Below are 21722 nucleotides of genomic sequence, written 5' to 3' on the forward strand. Positions count from 1 at the left end.
ACAGCTCACCATGTGAAGCGTGGAGAACGCACGCTGCTCACTGTGTATGGCGTGTGGAGAGTGCCCACAGCTCACCATGTTGGGCTAGAGACAGCACACTGCTTCCCATGTGGGGCGTGAGAGAGATCAGTGGATGCCTGTGTTGGGTACAGACCAAGAAGCGTCCATCACCAGGGCATCTGTCAACGTAGTTAGGATGAAATACCTGTGGTCAACGCGAGTTATCTGCACGAATAACAGTTTATCTGACACGTCTCTCCTAGCTTTACCGTGCTTCATACATGTTTACCCATGTTTGACGTAGCTGATCATCTTACACAAAGACCGATGTCACGGACATCTGCCGGTGGGAGGACGGGGAGGAGGTTGGGGGGATAACACCCTACTCATGGAGATCTATTGGATTTTGCTGGTCGCGTGAGATTCATGAACCATCTGACCCAGCTGGGTACCTAGTCGGGGCAACAACTGGCCAAGCTGCACTCCTTAAAGGTGCTTTCGATCTCACCAGTGAACGGGAGATAAGCAACATATTCATTCCCTGGAAGAAAGATTTTTTGTTCACCATATAGTGAAGGATTTTCATCTTCATTTCATCTTCATATTTCCTATAGTTTCTAAGAAGCTTACTCTGTATGCACCATTACTCAACATCATAAACCCCTTTGTATAATACCTATGGATTATCTGAGGAAAAAATCTGTTTCATGGAGTGTTAGTGTTCCAAGACATGAACCTTGTGTTGCGTATGACAGGAACTCTTCCTTAATGAGGTGTATCGATTGAAAAGTTACAGCTTTATATTATAACATGTAGCAGTGCTACTTCACACTGTATTTCCCTCCTGTAGCCTTTATCAAATTAAATGTGATCATCTTCCTCTAGACCTAGACGACCTTACTTTGTGTTGGCACTACGTTAAGGATGCTGATGGGGCAAAATGGTCACTAATACCTTTACTTTTAGTCAACATGTTGGTATCGTCATCACGTCTAATGTTTTTATTATCATTAATAACGCTTCTGACGATACGTCGACTACCAACAGCTGTTAATGCTAACAGGAATAATTTATTTGTTTTTTGTCTGTAATGAATATATATCCTATCAATTACCATAATGCCATTGATGATTATTCAATTGTTGATGTTATCTTTATTGGTGGTGTCTGTGCATGAAAATAGTTTCATTGCATAAACAACTGTTACTGCAGTTCTTAACGTAATTATGTTACTGTACAACAATCACTTCTCCAACAAACACAATAAAACAATATCAACATTAACTTTTACTATTACTACCGTTATTACTACTTCACTATGCACCGTTGCTATGACAACAGCATTGCCTATGATACCAAAAACTCATCATTACACCTGTATGACTTGAGTGGCAACCGCCGGCGCCCGCCGGTATGGTCCCTGAACCCTTAGTGTCAGCCGGCAGAGGGCCTGACTCAGCTGTGTCAACCGGCAGGGGGCCAGACCCACCTGTATCAGCCGACTGGGTGCCTGACCCACCTGTGTCAGCCGGCAGGGGGCTTAACTCACCTATGTCAACCGGCAGGGGGCTTAACCCACCTATGTCAGCTGTGATCCGCCTGTATAATATATTAACGACTCTTGTCTCCCTACAGCTCGCATGGGCTCCGGGCAGGTGTTCCGACCGCACTTCGCTTCACCGCTGCACCCGTGGCTGGGCGGGGACAAGTCCATGGTGGGCGGCTCATCTCCCTCCTGGCACTCGCCCTTCACCAAGCCGCCTCACTACGCCCACGCCCACTCCTCCACTTCGCCCGCGCCACACTCCAACTCCTACTCCTACACGTCTTCGGGACTCTTCGCGTCGGCATTCTCCAAGGACGACACGATGGCGAGCGGCGCCGGGGGCGGCGCGCCGGTCTCCGAGTACTCCATGACGGGGGGTGGCGACGGCTCGGACCTGAAGAGTGCGCCCATGTTGTCCCCCCTGAGCGCCTGTGCCAACAAGAGCGGGCGTGAAGGTGCGGGCTTTTCCTCCACCCCCGGAGTCAGTGGGGGCGGCGGGGAGGCCTCGGCCACGCCCCTCCTGCCCTCCTACCCCCCGTATCCGGGCTCCCTGGGCGGGGGGTCAGAGTTCCCCAACCCCTACTACCCGCCATCCTCACACTTCAACAAGGCGCTCGGCCACGACAAGCCAAAGTCCAAGCCGCGCTCCTCCGCCGGTAAGACCCGCCCATCTCTTGCGGGGTGCCCGCAACCCCCTCCCTCCTTCCCTTAGATGCTGCTGATGGTGCTCGCTGGCGGGGCTGCGCCGCCTCCTCTACGGCTTCTTGCGCTCCTGATGCTTTGATTGTTGTTCAGGATGTGAAGTGCTTCTAAGCCAAACCTGTGTCGGATTAACTTCAAGATTAAGACACGCAGGGACAGAGGTTTTTTTCCGCTGTCAACAGCCATTCACTGCTAGTGGAGATCCTCTTGTGTCACTGTCACTCATTCACTACTATTGTTAATTGTGCGTGGATGCGCCAGCTGGTACGCCATCCTGTACCCCACCGACACTATCAGCTGGTGTTCCAGCAGGTGTGCCAGCCGCTGCTCCAGCTGACGCGCCATGTGGCCGCCAAATCCCTCCATGTCATCTTACCATGCACATCTTGTCTTATGTGACTCACTTCAACCTTGCGAAAATTTCATATCTATCATAAAAATTAAATATTTTTGTTGCTCTGAGTGACACAGAAAATTGTTAAGGTTTCACGAAATCAACATCATGTTGACGAATCCTCTTAGATTAATCATAAGGAAAATGTGAGCAGCAGCACCGTCAGTAGCGCCGTCAGCAGCACCGTCAGCACCAAAAAAAAAGTTCCTGTGACGTCATCAGCCTATTACGTCACAGGCTAATGACGTAGCAGGAGCCTATATAAGGGATGAGGTGAGGGTGGTTGTGGTTAATCCCCTTGGCACCGCCCACTAACACACTGACGCTCTAGAGTGGCACCGCCTCCACTAACTCTCCGTCACGCCCAACTCTCCGCACGCCCGCAAGGATCTAACCCTGACGGCATCAGCAGTTAGACTTCTTGACCTTTGTGCACACTAGACTCTTAGATTAGCACTCGTTCCTGGAGCCATACACCAGTCAGATCACTCGTTACTCATCAGCAACCAATCATAGATCAGTATGAAGCATAGGAATCATCCTTTCACCCAGTAGGATTCTTTCCTCTTCTGGCTACCTTGTGTTCCTGCCGGCGCTGGTTGAGGCGTCTGTGATCGTCGGCGGTGTTATCGGCGTTATCTTTTACTGTGGGGAGAACGGGTTATCATGCAGGCTAGAAGCTGATCTCCCTAGCCACTGGTTATCATAGACGACCACTACTTGGCTTCTCATTGAATCAGAAGGCGCCTCTGACCTCATTGATCAGGAGGTGAATTATTCCTAAGATCGAGAATTCATTGTCCGCGCGCAGCCTCTCATCTGCTCCCAGAACGAGAGAAATCCGGCGATTACCCTCACATTACCATAACATTAAGTTTTCCTTCCCGTTCTTTTACTGAATCTAAAATTCAAATCAAAACACATTTTCTATAAAAAGAAAATCTTGATTCAACTGTGTGAGAGCTGAACCAACCTCCAGGGTCTAGATACAATTCTGAAATTAGTTTTATATTCCTGTACGAGAGGGGACCGTCATTATGCAAATTATTATTAAGCCTCATAAGTGCTGATCTCGTTTTCTATGCTGGTTGCTGTTCAGGCGATACTGCTGTTTCTATGTGTGTGTGTGTGTGTGTGTGTGTGTGTGTGTGTGTGTGTGTGTGTGTGTGTGTGAACGTTGCATTTTCGATTATGAGAATTCCATTTTCGCCTTTCAAGAAAGTCTAGTAGGTTCTCTGTCTTGCTATAAAGAATGTAACGTCCTTCACTGGATCGTCCAAGAAAAGTCTCTTATAACTGATCAGTCTGGAGTGTGTAGGTTACTGTAGTGGGGACGTCATAACCATATCATCTCTGCACTCGTCAAATGACTATAAAAATGGCGCATTTCCTTTATACGGAACCTGTACACAGGAAGGCTCATATTGTGAATGAAAGCAAGAGTTGGCGAGACTACTGATATAGAGCCTGTGAAACGAGGGAAAACATGAGAGTCCATGGGAAAGACAGACAACTGAAGGCTTGTTGGCTCATGACAACGTTATCTGCTGGAGGACATTGACTGTATCCTGAATTCCAAATTTGTAGAGAAAGAGACAGCATAGCAAAGCTAAAGGTTCCTCACCACTCTTATAGGCATGTCAGCCGTCAGGATAGTAGCACTGTAGTATAGAAAGAACATGCTGACATGAAAATTTTATAAGAAAAGAGGAACAGACAGCACGTTTTGATCTAACTTCAGCCGCCGCATCCCTAGCCAGGGTGTGTATTAAATCCGTAAAGAAAAAAGTTAAGATACATGTATATCATACTGTTATTTTTCAAGAAGCTTATTTAATGTCAAATATCGTCATTAAAGTCTTATCTTACTGTGATCTAAGTATATTGATCGTCTTCACCTTGATAGCATGTGGTGATGAATATTCCAATGGTTTAAATCAACGTTTGCTAAACACTTTGCAAACGTTTGTACTGCACCTCCTGTTCTTTAGCTTCACATCGTTATTTCTGGTCATTGTATCTCCAATTTGAAGAGCAAAGACTCGTGAAACTTTTATAGCTTGGACTGGAAAATCATATGAACCAGATTCGTGGCGTTGATGAAGCATGGGTAGCAAAAGTAATGAAACACGTCAGTGAACCATGTGAAGCAGGGACGAATGAAGATAGGGAAGCAAGACCTGTGAAACCAGTGATTCAAATCTGATGAAGCAGGACTTGTGCGCAAACTGAAACATCAAGCATACCTTCGACGTCCTTTTCTCCATTCACGTGTTAATTGACACACAAACACTTGAGACCCCTAATCAGTGCGACTTCTTGGAAGCTCAACAGCGAACACATTAATCACATCACCAGTGCTTTTCTCTGGTTCTAAGAAAGCACATCGAAGTGTTTTAGCGTAGTCGCAAATTGAGGTTTATATAGCCATGAGTAGCGTGATTGTTCTCTACAAGGTGAGACTGAAGAACCGAATACGAGTGAAATGGGCTCAAAAGGAGAAAATGGGATGTTTTATATATACTGCCAGTAATGACGAACAGCACCTTCATCACATGGTCAGCCTTCCTGAAGTAATAACAATTCATAAAAGAAAACTGAATAGTTAAAAGATAAGCATATAGGAGATAGGAATCTAAAGTTACCCATGGGGTAACGAGTCTCAGCGGTGAGTAATTCCTCTCCAGCACTCGACTGTGGACACAAATTACCCGAACACAAGATACGAGTCAGATAGGGAGGGGATAACACATGGGGCGATACCAGACACTACTTTATGAGCCGTATCAATACTTCCAGGTTATGCTACACCTATAATCTGAACACTCGCGGGAGAGAAGCAATAAATAATAGATAATAATCCTAGTTTCATGCGGTCGAGATGATCAGAGGAAAAAAGATATATGCTTTGTTGTAATGCACATATTTTAACTTATTTTGAGGCAAGCCAAGAAAGAGAGACTGCAGACAAGGCTGTCTATCTCGTCCAGTGATAGGAACCTCTTAAGCAAAGCTAAGAGTCCGGCGGGTGCAGGCCAGGGGCACGAGGCGGCGTCGCCTGGTGGTTTACCCCAGCAGGTAGGGTCTCCCGGTGGCGCCGCTGGTGTAATACCGAGTGATTACTTAACTTACGACCCTCGTACGTCTGCCCCTGACGGATGGCCGCCCGACAGCCGGTTACGACAGGCGGACCCGCGCATCTCGCTTTTATAATACATATGATCCCGGGCCGTGAATCGTCCGGACTAGCCTCTAGTCCATAGCGGCTATTTTAATTCCAAACAGGTGCAGATAGTTAAGGCGTGGCCAGATAACTATGATTACGTACTGGCCAGCAGGTGGAGGGAGTGAAGGGATGGCCCCATCCCTATCATTTCCAGCGAGGGGGGAACAGGGGAGGGGAATCGTAGTGTTTTGCGACCCTGGGTGAGGTAGAGCGGGCGAGCAGGCAGGAGTCAGGCTAGGGAGGCAGGAGGTAGCGCGCCATAATCACTGTACTTAACTCGCCCCGGAATCGTTTATTCAGATTAGGTGGTGAGGGGGGCCAGGGAGCGGGAGGGATGAGGTATGGATTAATGGAGAGGGTGATCACTCTTCCCCCAAATTTAGAAGCTTATGGTCTGAATAAAGTTAAAGTGATCAACTGGTACTTATGACGTGATCATATTGTTCTTTGTGATGTGATTAACTAATCCTGTGATGGTAGAGTTAATCATTGTTTATTGTCTACCCTCGTGGTTTGTAGTGTGATCAAGTATGCTGTTTGTTTCGCGCTCAGTTATAAGGTTTATAGTTTAAAGAAAAGTGTTTATACCGCCATTAGGTGGTGTTTGTTGGGTAAACAACCCACGTATGTGGTGTGTGTGGTTCGGTTTACATTTTCCAATTCATGATAATGTTTATGTGGCGATCAACCACAGTGCTGTTATCAATATGTGTTGACTTGTAAGAGGTACAGTTTTTGAAATGATAAACCTCATATTCATCGCGTTATCAATCAATGTTTAGATGCATGTATTCCTGGTGTGATCATTAGTGTTGTCGCGTGATCAACAGTTGTTTGTATGAGTCTTTATGGGAGGCTACCATGTTGAGACTGGGTCGTGGTATGGGAGGCTACCATGATGACACTGGGTCGTGGTATGGGAGGCTACCATGTTGAGACTGGGTCATGGTATGGGAGGCTACCATGTTGAGACTGGGTCATGGTATGGGAGGCTACCATGTTGAGACTGGGTCATGGTATGGGAGGCTACCATGTTGAGACTGGGTCGTGGTATGGGAGGCTACCATGTTGAGACTGGGTCATAGTATGGGAGGCTACCATGTTGAGACTGGGTCGTGGTATGGGAGGCTACCATGATGACACTGGGTCGTGGTATGGGAGGCTACCATGTTGAGACTGGGTCATGGTATGGGAGGCTACCATGTTGAGACTGGGTCATGGTATGGGAGGCTACCATGTTGAGACTGGGTCATGGTATGGGAGGCTTCCATGTTGAGACTGGGTCGTGGTATGGGAGGCTACCATGTTGAGACTGGGTCATAGTATGGGAGGCTACCATGTTGAGACTGGGTCGTGGTATGGGAGGCTACCATGATGAGACTGAGTCGTGGTATGGGAGGCTACCATGTTGAGACTGGGTCGTGGTATGGGAGGCTACCGTGATGAGACTGGGTCGTGGTACGGGAGGCTACCATGATGAGACTGGGTCGTGGTATGGGAGGCTACCATGATGACACTGGGTCGTGGTATGGGAGGCTACCATGTTGAGACTGGGTCGTGGTATGGGAGGCTACCATGATGACACTGGGTCGTGGTATGGGAGGCTACCATGTTGAGAGTGGGTCGTGGTATGTGGTATGGAGCTCCGTGACGTGGTCAACAGGTAGTTAACGCATCAATGAGTATATCTCGCGCATCACTTGATCATTGTCAAGCATCAATGGGTATCTGTAAAGAATCAGTGGATATCTTTCATGCATCAATTGACATTTCAAACACATCAATGTGTATTTGTAATGCATCACTGGATAATGGTAGTGTGTAACTGAGTATTACGATGCATCAGCGGCTATTTACTACCCATCACTGAATCTCTATAATGCATCATTGAGTATTTGCAATACATCATTGGGTATACGTAACGCATCATTGGGTATGTGTAACGCATCATTGGGTATGTGTAACGCATCATTGGGTATGTGTAACGCATCATTGGGTATACGTAACGCATCATTGGGTATCTGTAATGCATCAGTGGATATTTGTATCAAATCCACCAGTAGGATTTGTAAGTCATGAGTTAATGTTTATATCATGATTAACGCTGTCGGTATGCGATCATCCAGGATGTGACCAGAAGTAAGTAGGTGATTATAGAATGATCACTGGAGGTCTGGAGTCTTAGTGATCAGTAGAAGGAACGTAATCAGCTGATGCTTGTATTGCTCAAAATGACGTTTGCAACACGATCAACGTATGCTAGTTGCACGACAGATAATGAGTTATCGTTATCAACCGATTAGTATGATGAGGTCAGCTGATGTTTGAAGCGGATTCATCAGTATTTGACGTTTAGATCGTGACTGACGGATGGTTGAGCGACAGCTGGCCAGTGTTTGTACCGCGATAAACTGGTTTCAGTTGCAAAGTTGACGGATGCCTGTAACATGAAAGGGTAGAGCCTGTGACACCCTGACTACCCAGCGATGACTCTATCCTGGCTGCCCCTCTTCCTCCATACCAAGTCAGGAGTCCATGGCTCTAGCCCTCTTCCTACTGCTGCTCTGACCAGAAGCCCATGGCTCTGGCCCTGGCCTTGCTGCTGGCTAGGCCAGATGCTCATGGTTCTGGCCGTGGCCTTTCAGCTGGTCGAGCCACGGGCCGATGGTTCCCCCTCTCTTCTCTTTTAACCGACGATTTAATTGCTTGAAACATATGCAGCGGTAGGGTCTCCGCCTCCCAGCGGTAGGGTCTCCGCCTCCCAGCGGTAGGGTCTCCGCCCCCTAGCCAAGTCATGCCATTATCTGATCCCAACAGTGCCTCTGCCTGGTTCCTGATTACTCTATAATTAACATGAAACCCAACATGATCAGATGATGGGATAAGTAAAAACTTCAGGGATAGAGAAGGTAGAGGCTCCCAGCATTCCGTCGATTTCTCACTTCAACGCCTCCTACGCTCACCTGTAGTTTGCTGATGCGAAATAACTGTGATTACTACAGACTGCTGAGCTGGATCACATACTTTGTAGAGGATGTGATAACCTCTGTGATTACTGCAGCGTTTCACTGGTGATTGTGGTATCTCAAGGTTTATTCTGCGCAAGATACTTTTTTCTATTCAGATTACATAGTAGTCAGTGCAATGATTTCCAGAGTGCTAACAAAAGGGAATCAATTTTTCAAGAAAACATCGTAGATTATAAAAAGGTTGATGGTAGCCTCAGCAACATAATCAAACTCTTCGCCATGATCAGAATAGGAAATTAGCAATACATGAACTTCATAGAACAGATTTCAAGCATTATTTTTTCATATTCGCTATAAGAAAGACACAAAAAATACATCAAAGGATGATAGAGAGTTTCGCCTCTGTCCCAATACGTTGAAATTTCTTTCATCATGTTTTCCAAAAACTTAGAACCTTTAGTGACGTTGTTTGTTTCTCCTTGTGTAAGAAACTGACACTTATGACAGTCTGAAAGTTTGGAGGCAGGCTAGACGGACCGTGTGCGTGTGTGTGTGTGTGTGTGTGTGTGTGTGTGTGTGTGTGTGTGTGTGTGTGTGTGTGTATGTAGAGCAAGAAGGGGTCCAAAGAATGTTGAACTTCTACCGCATACTACTCCAGAGATGCGACCTTACTAGCACTGAACTCCCTCCTCCGTACTGTGCAAGAAATTGGGCCCCATAAGTATTGAACTTTATCCCTTATTCTGTTCAAGAGAAGAGGCCTCATGAACTCCCTCCCCTGCACAACGCAAGAGATGGGGCCCTTCGAGTGTAGAACTCTTCCCCCCCCCCCCCCCCACCCACTCCCGTACTGTGCAAACAAAGAACGGGCTCCATGAATGTTGAGCTCCCTCCCTTGTTTTGTACAAGAGAAGGGGTTCCACGTGTCTAAAACCCCCTCCCTACGCTGTACAACAACCCTCCCTCCCTCCCTCCCTTCCTCCCTTCCCCATGTGCAAAACTCCTTTTGCTGTAGACATACGTAATTACACACAGAAAAGATGTACATACTGCAAATAATATTTCAAACCCTTTTAATGTTAATTTCGTAGTAAAGGTTTACACTAAGGACTGCTACTCTCTCTCTCTCTCTCTCTCTCTCTCTCTCTCTCTCTCTCTCTCTCTCTCTCTCTCTCTCTCTCTCTCTCTCTCTCTCTCTCTCTCTCTCTCTCTCTCCTTTATTTATCTATCTGCCTCTGGAACTATTGATGCTGAATGAGTAAATCATGCTACTCTGAAGTGTCAAGCCTGGATCATGGATAACCATCGCATGGGACCGATTTATATGTACAGTGAGGTGTAATAGATGGACAGAAGAAGGGCAGAATTTCCATCCCTCACTAGTTACCTTGTCTGGGATAGACAGTTGGGACTCTGACAATAATCCTGAGAGAGGAACCTCGGAAGCCAGCGATGGGCGGGCCACCATTACGTCAGGTCCAAGTGGGTGGCAGTCAGGGGCTTATCCCTTGCTGTGTGGGTAGTGTGTGGGGAGAGGGATGTGATCTGTGGGGCCTGAGTGGTGACGTGTGGGAAGTGGGTGAGAGGAGGGTGGTAGTGGACGGATAAGTGAGGGCGATATTGGGTGGAGGAGTGATGAGTGGAAATGGGTGAATAGGAAAATATATGGTGGTGGTGGGTGGCAAGGTGTGAGTAGTGGTGGATGGTACAGATATATAATTGGCAGGAGGGGGAGGGTAATAGCTGGTGGCAAGGTGGAATTTGCAAGTGGTAGAGGAAGAATGGAGATGGGTGGAAAAGTTGAAGGATATGGGAGACAGGATATGGGTGGCAGGGAATGGTGTTCGTGGTAGGTTGGGTGATGGTAGTAGGGGAATTTTGATCGTGGGTGGTAGGGGAAGGTTGTGGGTGGCAGGTTGAAGGAAGATCGTGGGTGGCTGGAGAGGGATGGTCTTGGGTGGTAGAGGGAGGTTGTGGGTGGCAGGGGAGAGAGTTATAGTGGGTGAGAGGGTGAAGGTTGTGCATCTAATTTTTGCCCCAAGAGCGGCGAGTCTCCGGTGCACTACTACGGAACACACAGGACAGAGCCTGCATGGATGATATGTATCACAAGTTACATGATGAGTGAGCTGGTCAGAAGGACTGGTACATACAACAAGGTATGTAACAAGTGACTACATACAGTAGACAACGTTATGAAGGGGCAATGGAAGGGTGGTGGTGGATGACAGGGTGGAGGAAGGTGGAAGAGGAAGAGTGATGGTAGTTGGCAGGGTGGGGGTTGGTGGGTAACGGCGGAGTCAGGGGCGGGTTATGATGAGTTACGATGGACCTGGTGAGGTTCGGGTCGCAGTGGGGGAGAGAGGTTGAATTAGAGACAGTAGGGTAGAGACGCTGAGTTAGAGACAGTAGGGGAGACAGGTTAAGTTAGAGACACTGGGGGAGACAGAAATAAGAATAGGTTAAAAAAGGAAAAAACACGATAAACATACGGTATCAATACATACCATGAAGCAGCCAGCATGTACATCACCAACACTGACCCAGACAAAGACGGTTAAGACTACAGTAGTTTAAGTCATATGACATGTAAATGGAGTCCCATGACGGGACCTAAACAAACAGCCATACATAACCTTGATAGAGAGGACTCAGACCCGGGTAGACATGTGGCATCAGCCCCGGGTGAGCAAAAACACAAGGAGAACGAGCAAAAAAAGACGTCATCAAGAAATCATCATATTCAGAATATATATATATATATATATATATATATATATATATATATATATATATATATATATATATATATATATATATATATATATATATATATATATCCATTTATAATCGCCTCAAGACCCCTTTCTAAGTAAGGGTCCTGTTGTTACCCATGATATCATCTCATTTCCAGAGGCTCCTGTAGTCCAAAACTGAGCTGCTTCCAGTAGCAGGTAAATGATGGATTTCTTTGGAGTGAGAATTTCTTTGACGAGGTTGTCCTTCCATCAGTACAGTCTGACTAATAGTGACTCTCCACTCGTGGTGTAACCTCACGCAAGCCGGAGTCCAGTCACATGGGAATATATATGATCTGGTACATTAGATATAACACCATACGACGAATTGAGAGTATGGCAGTTAATTGTCATAACTGATGCAATAACTGAACAGAGAGAGGAGAGAGAGAGAGAGAGAGAGAGAGAGAGAGAGAGAGAGAGAGAGAGAGAGAGAGAGAGAGAGAGAGAGAGAGAGAGAGAGAGAGAGAGAGGAGGTAGGATGAAGGCTGTGGGTAGCAGTTTACCGTCCTAAGATATGGAGTGTGACCTGTCTCCTGCTCTGTCGCATTCCCTTAGTGCCGCGGGTGAGGAGGGATGGTGGAGGGGCGGTTGGCAGGGAGGGTAGGGGAAGGGTGGCAGGGACTCAAGTGGTAGGGAAGGTAGCTGTAAGGAAGTCATGAGCTCACATGGATTTGTGAAGAAAAAGATATGAAAATGAAACACACACACACACACACACACACACACACACACATATATATGGGTTGTTTAATTTGTTTATGGATGGGGTTGTTAGGGAGGTGAATGCAAGAGTTTTGGAAAGAGGGGCAAGTATGAAGTCTGTTGGGGATGAGAGAGCTTGGGAAGTGAGTCAGTTGTTGTTCGCTGATGATACAGCGCTGGTGGCTGATTCATGTGAGAAACTGCAGAAGCTGGTGACTGAGTTTGGTAAAGTGTGTGAAAGAAGAAAGTTAAGAGTAAATGTGAATAATGGCAAGGTTATTAGGTACAGTAGGGTTGAGGGTCAAGTCAATTGGGAGGTGAGTTTGAATGGAGAAAAACTGGAGGAAGTAAAGTGTTTTAGATATCTGGGAGTGGATCTGGCAGCGGATGGAACCATGGAAGCGGAAGTGGATCATAGGGTGGGGGAGGGGGCGAAAATTCTGGGAGCCTTGAAGAATGTGTGGAAGTCGAGAACATTATCTCGGAAAGCAAAAATGGGTATGTTTGAAGGAATAGTGGTTCCAACAATGTTGTATGGTTGCGAGGCGTGGACTATGGATGGAGTTGTGCGCAGGAGGATGGATGTGCTGGAAATGAGATGTTTGAGGCCAATGTGTGGTGTGAGGTGGTTTGATCGAGTAAGTAACGTAAAGGTAAGAGAGATGTGTGGAAATAAAAAGAGCGTGGTTGAGAGAGCAGAAGAGGGTGTTTTGAAATGGTTTGGGCACATGGAGAGAACGAGTGAGGAAAGATTGACCAAGAGGATATATGTGTCGGAGGTGGAGGGAACGAGGAGAAGAGGGAGACCAAATTGGAGGTGGAAAGATGGAGTGAAAAAGATTTTGTGTGATCGGGGCCTGAACATGCAGGAAGGTGAAAGGAGGGCAAGGAATAGAGTGAATTGGAACGATGTGGTATACCGGGGTTGATGTGCTGTCAGTGGATTGAATCAGGGCATGTGAAGCGTCTGGGGTAAACCATGGAAAGCTGTGTAGGTATGTATATTTGCGTGTGTGGACGTATGTATATACATGTGTATGGGGGTGGGTTGGGCCATTTTCTTTCGTCTGTTTCCTTGCGCTACCTCGCAAACGCGGGAGACAGCGACAAAGCAAAGAAAAAAAAAAAAAAGAGATATATATATATATATATATATATATATATATATATATATATATATATATATATATATATATATATATGTATATATATATATATATATATATATATATATATATATATATATATATATATATATATATATATATATATATATATATATATATATATATATATATATATATATATATATATATATATGTGTGTGTGTGTGTGTGTGTATATATACAGACTACGTATAGGGTTGATCTTCAGTGAGCGTTACCACAACTCGAGGCCACAGACATTGGGTGAGGAGCTTCCGGGAAGCAACATCAGCGAGGACTTTCGCTTTTAGATGGTGTGTAGGTGACTCTCACACTAGAGGGGGGGGGGGGGATTTCCTCCAGAGGAGGGAAGAGGGGGAGTTCCGATGTGTGTATATGTAGACGCAGAAGGATCAGCACATTCACAAAGGTTGAAGAAACTGTTAAATGTTTATTAAGATCTTAGTCTAAATTACTGATCCTTTTGATAGACCAAGTGGAGGAAGAGGAGGAGGCTGTAGGAAAGGGTGAAAGCTGTGGACAGAAGGACGAGTGGACCGGATAGAGGGATGGGTTGACCGGCTAGAGGGGTGGGGTAGACGGGGTAGCAGTTGACGGGTATGAGCTACAGTGACAGGACCGTGGGTCGGCGGCAGCCAACAATGGGGTGGGCTGTCTTGTGTCGGCTGGGCTGGGCTCACGGTCTGGTTGATGGGAAGAGGGTAGCCTCCGAGGGAGGTTGGTTGATGTGGATGGTGGTCTCCATGGGGAATGGTTGATGGGGAGGATTGCGTCTGGGAGTTGGGTGGCTGATGAGGAAGGGCAGCCTCTAGGAGGACGATGGTTGATGGGGTAGGGTGGCTTCCAGGTAAGGGTGGTTGATGGGAGGAAATGGCCGCCTAGAGTAGCTGAGAGGGTGATGATGACGGTGGAGGTAGGGTGAGGGGCGGGCGGGAGGTTAGATGAGGTAGATGGAAAGAATTGGATGGACGTCTGACGCTAATTTCCTGCGGCTGAGGGTGGATGGTACGTGCTGAGAGAGTCAGGAAAGGATGGGTTTCTGCTGCTGATAGGAAGGCGGCTGCAACCACTGGGGATTAATCGAATGTAAGGGAACGCAAGTGCGGAAAAGGTAAGGTCTTGCATGATGGAGTGAGAATAATCTTACCGACCACAGAGAGGTTTTATCTTGTCTTGCGATGATCTTAGTAGTTGACGATTGTGGTAAAGGTGGCGGTGTGGTAGTCGATGATATAAAAGAAGATGGGATGTTTGCGGGATAGTGTAGATGGCTGAGGTTGGTGGTGGTGGTGAAATGTAGGTGTCTCGGGCTGGTGGTGGGTAGTGTAGGTATTCCTCACTAGGAAACGTAAGTGACTGATGACACTTTGCTCGTGTCTCACGGTGTTCTCGTCTACAAGTTACAAAAAAAAGCTGAGTGTATCATATGGTAGATGTTTACACTTTCCAAGTCATGTTTTCGTCATGGTGGCTAACATTTTGACTATAAGTCATTTTTTGGCTTTGGTTAGCTATACTTTATGCATCTTGGATCAATATGTCGGCCAGGGAATTACAGTTATATCGTTGCTCTGACACTTGCGGTCATATTTTGGCCATAGAGTCTGACCCTACCGTGTATTAGCTCTTGTTTGTTCAAAGGTCGCAGTTATGTTTTCAGCAGGTACAGATTATTGGTGTAGCTCCTGCAGTATTCAGTTCCTATTTGGAGCATTTCGAAAGAAATACATGATTTTATGAAGAATCTCAAAATCTATTTCAATCTGAGAGTTAGCTTGTGTGCCTTTAGCGTCCTGCCGAATGAGAGAGAGCATTGCGAAGTACATGCCGAGCATGTCAACAGAATGTAATGATGCATTTTGTAAATCTAATTTGTAGACGCGTATCTTACTGAATACTATTATGTACCGTTTCTACAAAGGCTTTACTATCACATGATATGCGATATTACTAAATCAGAGTAGTTTACAGTCCATGTTGCGTCTAGCGTTCCTGTGTTTGGTATTTATTCCACGTTGCTACGTACACCGTTGACAGAGGTCTTAAGTTAGTGGTGGTTGGTTACAGGGAGTCACGCCAGGGGTTGCTAGCCAGACATGCCAGGCTTTCCCTCTCGATACCCTGGTGTATCTGCCGCTGCACACGGCTGGCCTCTTTATATACTTTCTATGTAAGTAATAAATACATCAAATAATCCCGTATGCTCAGGAGTTTTCCAGAGTAGCCTGTTTTCGCGCGTAAATTGTAAATCTGTAAATTGTTTTTTATAATATTTCGTCCATTATACCTAGTTTTTCGTGTGCTTTGTTATGTTTCTCCGTTTCTTTATCCTTGCAGCGTTAATCCGTCAAGCACACGAGAGCACCAGGAGGCAGACACACGTCTCCGAGCACAGACGAGCGAGTGAGTGGCTCGTAATCGTGTGGCTGGACAAAGTAAAGTGAATAATTCTGAATTTACATCGACTGTTTCATTCATTATTTAGGGTTAGGGAACGATGTATGCCTGCCCCTATTGTCTCCAGGACCCCCCGGGGCCTCCTGACCCCATCCGTCCCCCGGCCGCTGGGCGCGCCCCTCGCACCCCTGATGTTATCTGGGAGGTGATAACATCGACAGGTGCTGACCACCGGTACCAGAGCCCCGGATTACCTTACGCTTTCAAAAATACGGTTTTAGAGAGTTTTTCCGTTGCACTCTTCACTCGAACATTCTCATAACTTTAGTTGTGTAAGTCACCTGCAATGATTCATGATGTTTATTATCATAATCATGATATCTTTGGAATGTTTTTGGTTCTTTATCGAAGGTTTTTCGTACAGAAGGTCTGGTAATACTGATACCAACTCTTGGGCACACGACACTGTGGGAGTGCACAAGGCGCTTAAGAGGGAGGAGGAAAACATCCTAAAATAAGCTCTACTGATAATGGTGTTAGAGATGTATATCGCCAAAGAGAGGAGTGGGCCCATATGGTCCAGGCAGGCGACATTACAACGTTTTGAGAACATTGCTCAGCATGAGTGCCACCGGTGGAGCGAGAGAGAGACATTAAGAACACTTCGCCGACGCACACTAATCCAGATGTCCTTTTTTCTCTCTTGTAATCCAGATGGGCCGATCAATGGCGATCGCGAAAGGGGACACGCATTCGCAGCGGTATGTTAGCGGTGGCGCTAACTGCCCAACGAGGTACTGTTGTTAGTCTCAACAACTCAACCAGTTACTTTGAACTACTATCGTGTACCGGTTAGCGTTGCCGATCGTGACTTATGCGTATGGGCCGCCCAGGGTTGAGTCCACATGGGTCTGAATCCTGGTCGCGACAGTCGGTCCCACGTCAACCCAGCGGTTCATCCTTCCCTTAGGACTGGTCGATAAACTGAGTACCTGGCTTAATATAGGGTGTGTGTGTATATACATATATGTGTGCGTGTGTGTGTGTGTGTGTGTGTGTGTGTGTGTGTGTGTAGCGTATGTGAGGTGGCATTCGGTTGCCCGAGCCATCTCAACTAACGTAAAAGAAAATAAGGAAGTGGTGCACCTCTCATCATCTACTGACGATGGCCAGCGCTGAGGGACTTGTGTAAAGAAACAAGTTTATCAAGTGTTATGTGTTGACTACTTCACGAGTGCATCAAGCGCCGGCGTCTACAGAGCTGATATTTAGATACTGACCGAATAATGCCATAAGACACAGTGGCCGTCGTACTCCTTTTTGATTTATTAGTATTGGAAAATCTTTGTCGTGGCGTCCATCATGTTGCTCCGTCCGTAGGTTGTGGAGACTTCGATGTCCTCAGTTCAGGCACCGCAACAGGACCTCCTCCGCCAGTTGCTGTGATTTCAGCCCTGAGCTGCTGCTCATTAGACCCCATCAGAGAGAGGTTAAATGGATCATTACTCGCTGAATGACCGCTAACTGGGCTCTCGCGTGCTGCCCCGCGGGGCTGCAATTCGCAAATCACACGCAGCACGCAGGCAGCGGCTCCCTGTGTGGGTGAAATTGCATTCAGACACGTTAAAAAATAAGTGATCTGTACGATGGATGCCTTGCAGGAGAGACCTTGTGATGAGCCTCACACATAGAGGAACAAATGAGATAAAAGGATAGCAAGCTATGAAGTCATAGACTCGACAATTACTGGTGTAACTGACGTGGATAATGTAATGAGGAAACATATGAAAATTTCTATACCAAGGAAAAGGTGGTACGTTATACCAGCAGGGAAACCGCCAGGAAATAAGAATATCTGTATAGAAAAATAAACATTCAGTGAACGAGGACATACGAGCAGTAGCAGTGAAAGGCCCGATACGATCTTGTAGCGTGGGGGAACCCGGAACGTACGCAGATGGGGAGGGGGTGGGGGGAAGGGAGGAGAAATGCCTGGAAAAATATGACGTTGTTTGAAAAATGAATAGTGAAGTAGGTCAGATGAATGTGGGTACCTTAGATCTTCCACATATCCAGCAGCAGGAAGGACACGGGTCCAGACTCTCCTGGTAGATGTCCCATGTCTTCACGAAAATCAGAGAGAAATATGACCCCATATTTCTCTATATAGATTTAGTACCAACACTGGTGACTCTCTATCGTCATTATCATAATTGCATATAACCCCTACGACCCATTCTCCAAGGGTTCCTTTAGCTTCGAAAGTGCGCTACAATCAGTAGAAAGGAAAAGATGGAATCCTTCGGGATAAAAAGATCTTAACAAGATTATACTCCGATGATGCAACATGGCCGAAGGTGATTTTTCACTGGCCTTGTGACCACAAGCAGACGGAGTCCGGTAACGCCACACAGGTGAACACAGCAGAGCTAACCCCTGGACTAACGAATATATTTTCGACGAATAGTGACCGGATGGCACCCTCACCTATCCATCAACCTCTCCACTCTCCTGCTTCCTAACCTTTTAGACCAGTCCCATCCACCACCTTTCCTTTATCATATAGAAATGTAAAACCGATATTTTTCGCTCTAAAGCTGAGAGGGACATAGAAATTAGATATGAATATTTCAATTTAAACTGTTGAACACCACATCAAGTTGTGTTTTCTTTGGCACATGACGCATAAAGAGTTGGGATTGTCAGAATTTGCTAACAGATAGTCAAAGAATGGATTAGTTAAACGTCATGATCCGCATATGGAAATGATAAATAAGAAACGTTCTGACATTTTTTTCCAACAATTGTAAAACTGAGGAGAATTTTTCGTTCAGCTGATAGATTGAAAGTGCTTTGAATATAGGACGTTGATCAAACCTAATTTGTTCATGGTTTTAGAGCATATTTTTCTTGTTTTAATGTGTTCGAATATATAACCTTGGTTTGTTTGTTTCTTTATTTTCTTTTCAGTTTTTAAGACATCATTGGTTTATAATTCGCTATGCTTGAACAGATTTTTGGTTCATTAGTTCATTATGTTCGAAGACAGCCTTGGTTTTTGTGTAAGTGTATTACAACAGATCAATAAGCTCACTGAGTTCAAAGATATTCTCGGTTTACTGATTCTTTGTGTTTGACTATATTCTTGGCTTATTGATTCACTGTGCTCAAACATTTTGGTTCATTAGTCTATTTTGCTCGAATGTATTTTTGATATATTTGTTCGTTATGTTAGAAGATATCCTTGGTTTATTGGTTCAGTGCATTCGAGTGTATTTTGTTTTACTGAACATGTTTTAGTAGGACAAATCCCTGATATATCTGTTCAAGATGTTCGAACAATAACAAGATGATGTCTCTCTTGGTCTTGCAGGAGGAAAAATCTCGGTATGATTTGCCCTTCCATGAATACTGTTGGAAGTTAATCTGCTTTCACCAAATTTAACATCAGTGATGTTTTTAACTGTCCTCAACAGCAGTGACTTGAGCCACTGAAGTAAAACGACTTGACAATATAATGAGAAATTTATAGCAGATTTCCTGATGTTAAGTAAAGCCTGAATGGCTGTGTGTGGGGGATAAGGACTGACGACCTGGAGAGAGACTTGGGTCAGAGGGCAGACTCACAAGGGACACTGGTCACTGAAGCTCTCGAGTAATTTCCTAGTTTTGTTTTTGTATCTAGATCTATCTTCACAGCTTTTCATGTGGACAGTAAAAGAATGTTCCATTATAAAGAAAATCAATTCATGATGTAAGATGTATGACTTTAGCTATTACGGATAGAGCTGTCAGTCGTAGAGTCAGGAACGTCTTCAGAAAAGACTGTGTGCTGACCTGTCTTCTTCTTCAACTGATATATCGTTCTGGACCTGAACCAAAGTATCAGCCGTAACTTTTACATTTCAACTTCTTCCTTCTTTTCCAAGCTGATCAGTCCAAATTTAAGTCTCCCACTGATAAAGCTTCTCTTATCACTACCTTGGTCTCCTCTAATTCTGCTTTAGATGAGTCCACATTTAATCCTTCCCCTCGCACTAAACTTATTCCCTCTCCTTCATTTCCTGGAGTGAGGTCATCCGAATCCTTTACACCTACAAGTGGGCAAGGCGTATGGACCTGATGACATACCTTCTCGTGTCACAAATGAATGTCCCGCTGAGCTGACTCTGCCAATCCTTGCTCGCCTATTTTGTCTGTCTGAAGAATACAAACCTTCCCTTCTTTCTGGAATCATGCCTTGGTGCAACTCATCCCTGAGAAAGAAAGCCGTTGTAACCCTAACAGATATTGCCTTACTGCTCTCACCCCTGCGCTCTAGATGTAAAGTCTTTGAAACTCTCCTCTTCTCCCTCCTCTCTTTCGTCCGAAGTTGAATCACAAGCATTCATCCATCTCATTAACTCATTTCCTACCTTCATTCGCCAACCCTCTATCCATCGTAATTTTGCTGCCTTTGTCTTTCTCTTCTTCAGTTACTATTTCGGCCAATGCTCGTGTGAGTTGTCCCACCTGGACTGGTGGCTTACTAGTTGCTCCTTCACACAGTTACTGTGGGAAGACAAGCCACATGAGGAGTGACTGTTATGATAACTTCTTTCCTCAAATAACGATGCTGTAGAATTCTCCCTCTGTCCATCCGTCTTCCGGAAAAAAAAATCCTCTTCTAAGAGACAGGTCTACATACACATGAAGAGATTTGATTAATCTTTGACATTTTTTCCAACTCTTTATATTTCCTTTCATCCGCAATGGCCACGACCAGGTCATGTTTTAGTCCACACTATGTCGGACGTTATGAACAGAAAAATCTGTTTTCAGCGTTTTATAGTGACAAGGTATATGATAGAAGCAGAGAGTAGCTAACCTAACCTGTGTAGCTAACTTCACAGAATTGCACAGCATATGTATATAAACCAGATAGCGTTTCTCACACCTGTACAAGTGTAAACACTCTATGAGACATATAATGTCCCGCTGTAAGTGACTGGACCCTTGTGAGTGCGTCCTGTGACTCAGATGTGAATCCAGATAATTAGTAAGGGAAACATTACCGCATGCTGCATGCTGTTCTGCTGGACAGTTCCTGCCTGCCTGCTGATCCTGCTTGCACCTTTTGTTCTCTCTGCTTGTTTATCCTGCTTATTTTTATACGGCTTTTTAGAATTAGTTCCACACATTTAATTCAAACACATTAATATGTATCATGTTATTTTGAATTCTAACAGTTATATGTTAATTTTGATTTAGAAAGCTAAGGTAAATATGATCTTTTGTTTCATAAAGTAAAATGACATTTTGCAATGAAATTTCAGAAACGTTTCGATTTGGTTGCATATATAATTTGGTACTGAATTATACTGATCTATTTGAGTATTTTGGTTCATATATAATTTGTTTCATTTTGAAAGCCTTGGAAGTACGTTGCTGGGCTATCGCAGGAAAAATGTATATTGCTGTACGAACAAAATCATATCTTGTTTATAGATACTATATGTGCATATATATATATATATATATATATATATATATATATATATATATATATATATATATATATATATATATATATATATATATATATATATATATATATATATATTATTGAGCCACAATCATATCATGGAGTAGATCAAATCTTCAGAAATCACAGAAGTGGAAGAACATCTTTCTAAGATTTTGCTTATTTTTCAGGACCATTTCAGGGGAAGGCCCTGAAGAGGTCCTGAAAATACCCGGGGAGTGTTCATGAAAAATGGTCGAAAGCTCGGAAGGAGTTCCTTCATATTCTCTATGACTCGTGATATGCAAAAGTATAT

At 44.9% G+C, this 21722-nt stretch overlaps 1 protein-coding gene across 2 annotated transcripts in view; it reads left to right on the forward strand.

Annotated features, from left to right (window-relative positions):
• Positions 1 to 21722, forward strand: part of LOC139752657 (GATA-binding factor C-like) — a 95175-nt gene that overhangs the window by 53684 nt on the left and 19769 nt on the right. Inside the window, exon 2 of one of the 2 annotated variants that reach the window (XM_071668415.1) lies at positions 1636 to 2202. In XM_071668415.1, the coding sequence (XP_071524516.1) occupies positions 1636 to 2202 (567 nt within the window). The remainder of the gene's footprint in view (positions 1 to 1635; positions 2203 to 21722) is intronic. The other variant, XM_071668416.1, reaches the window with a different exon arrangement.

The sequence above is a fragment of the Panulirus ornatus genome, chromosome 13 (genome assembly GCF_036320965.1).
Source record: "Panulirus ornatus isolate Po-2019 chromosome 13, ASM3632096v1, whole genome shotgun sequence".
Classification (NCBI taxonomy): domain Eukaryota; kingdom Metazoa; phylum Arthropoda; class Malacostraca; order Decapoda; family Palinuridae; genus Panulirus; species Panulirus ornatus.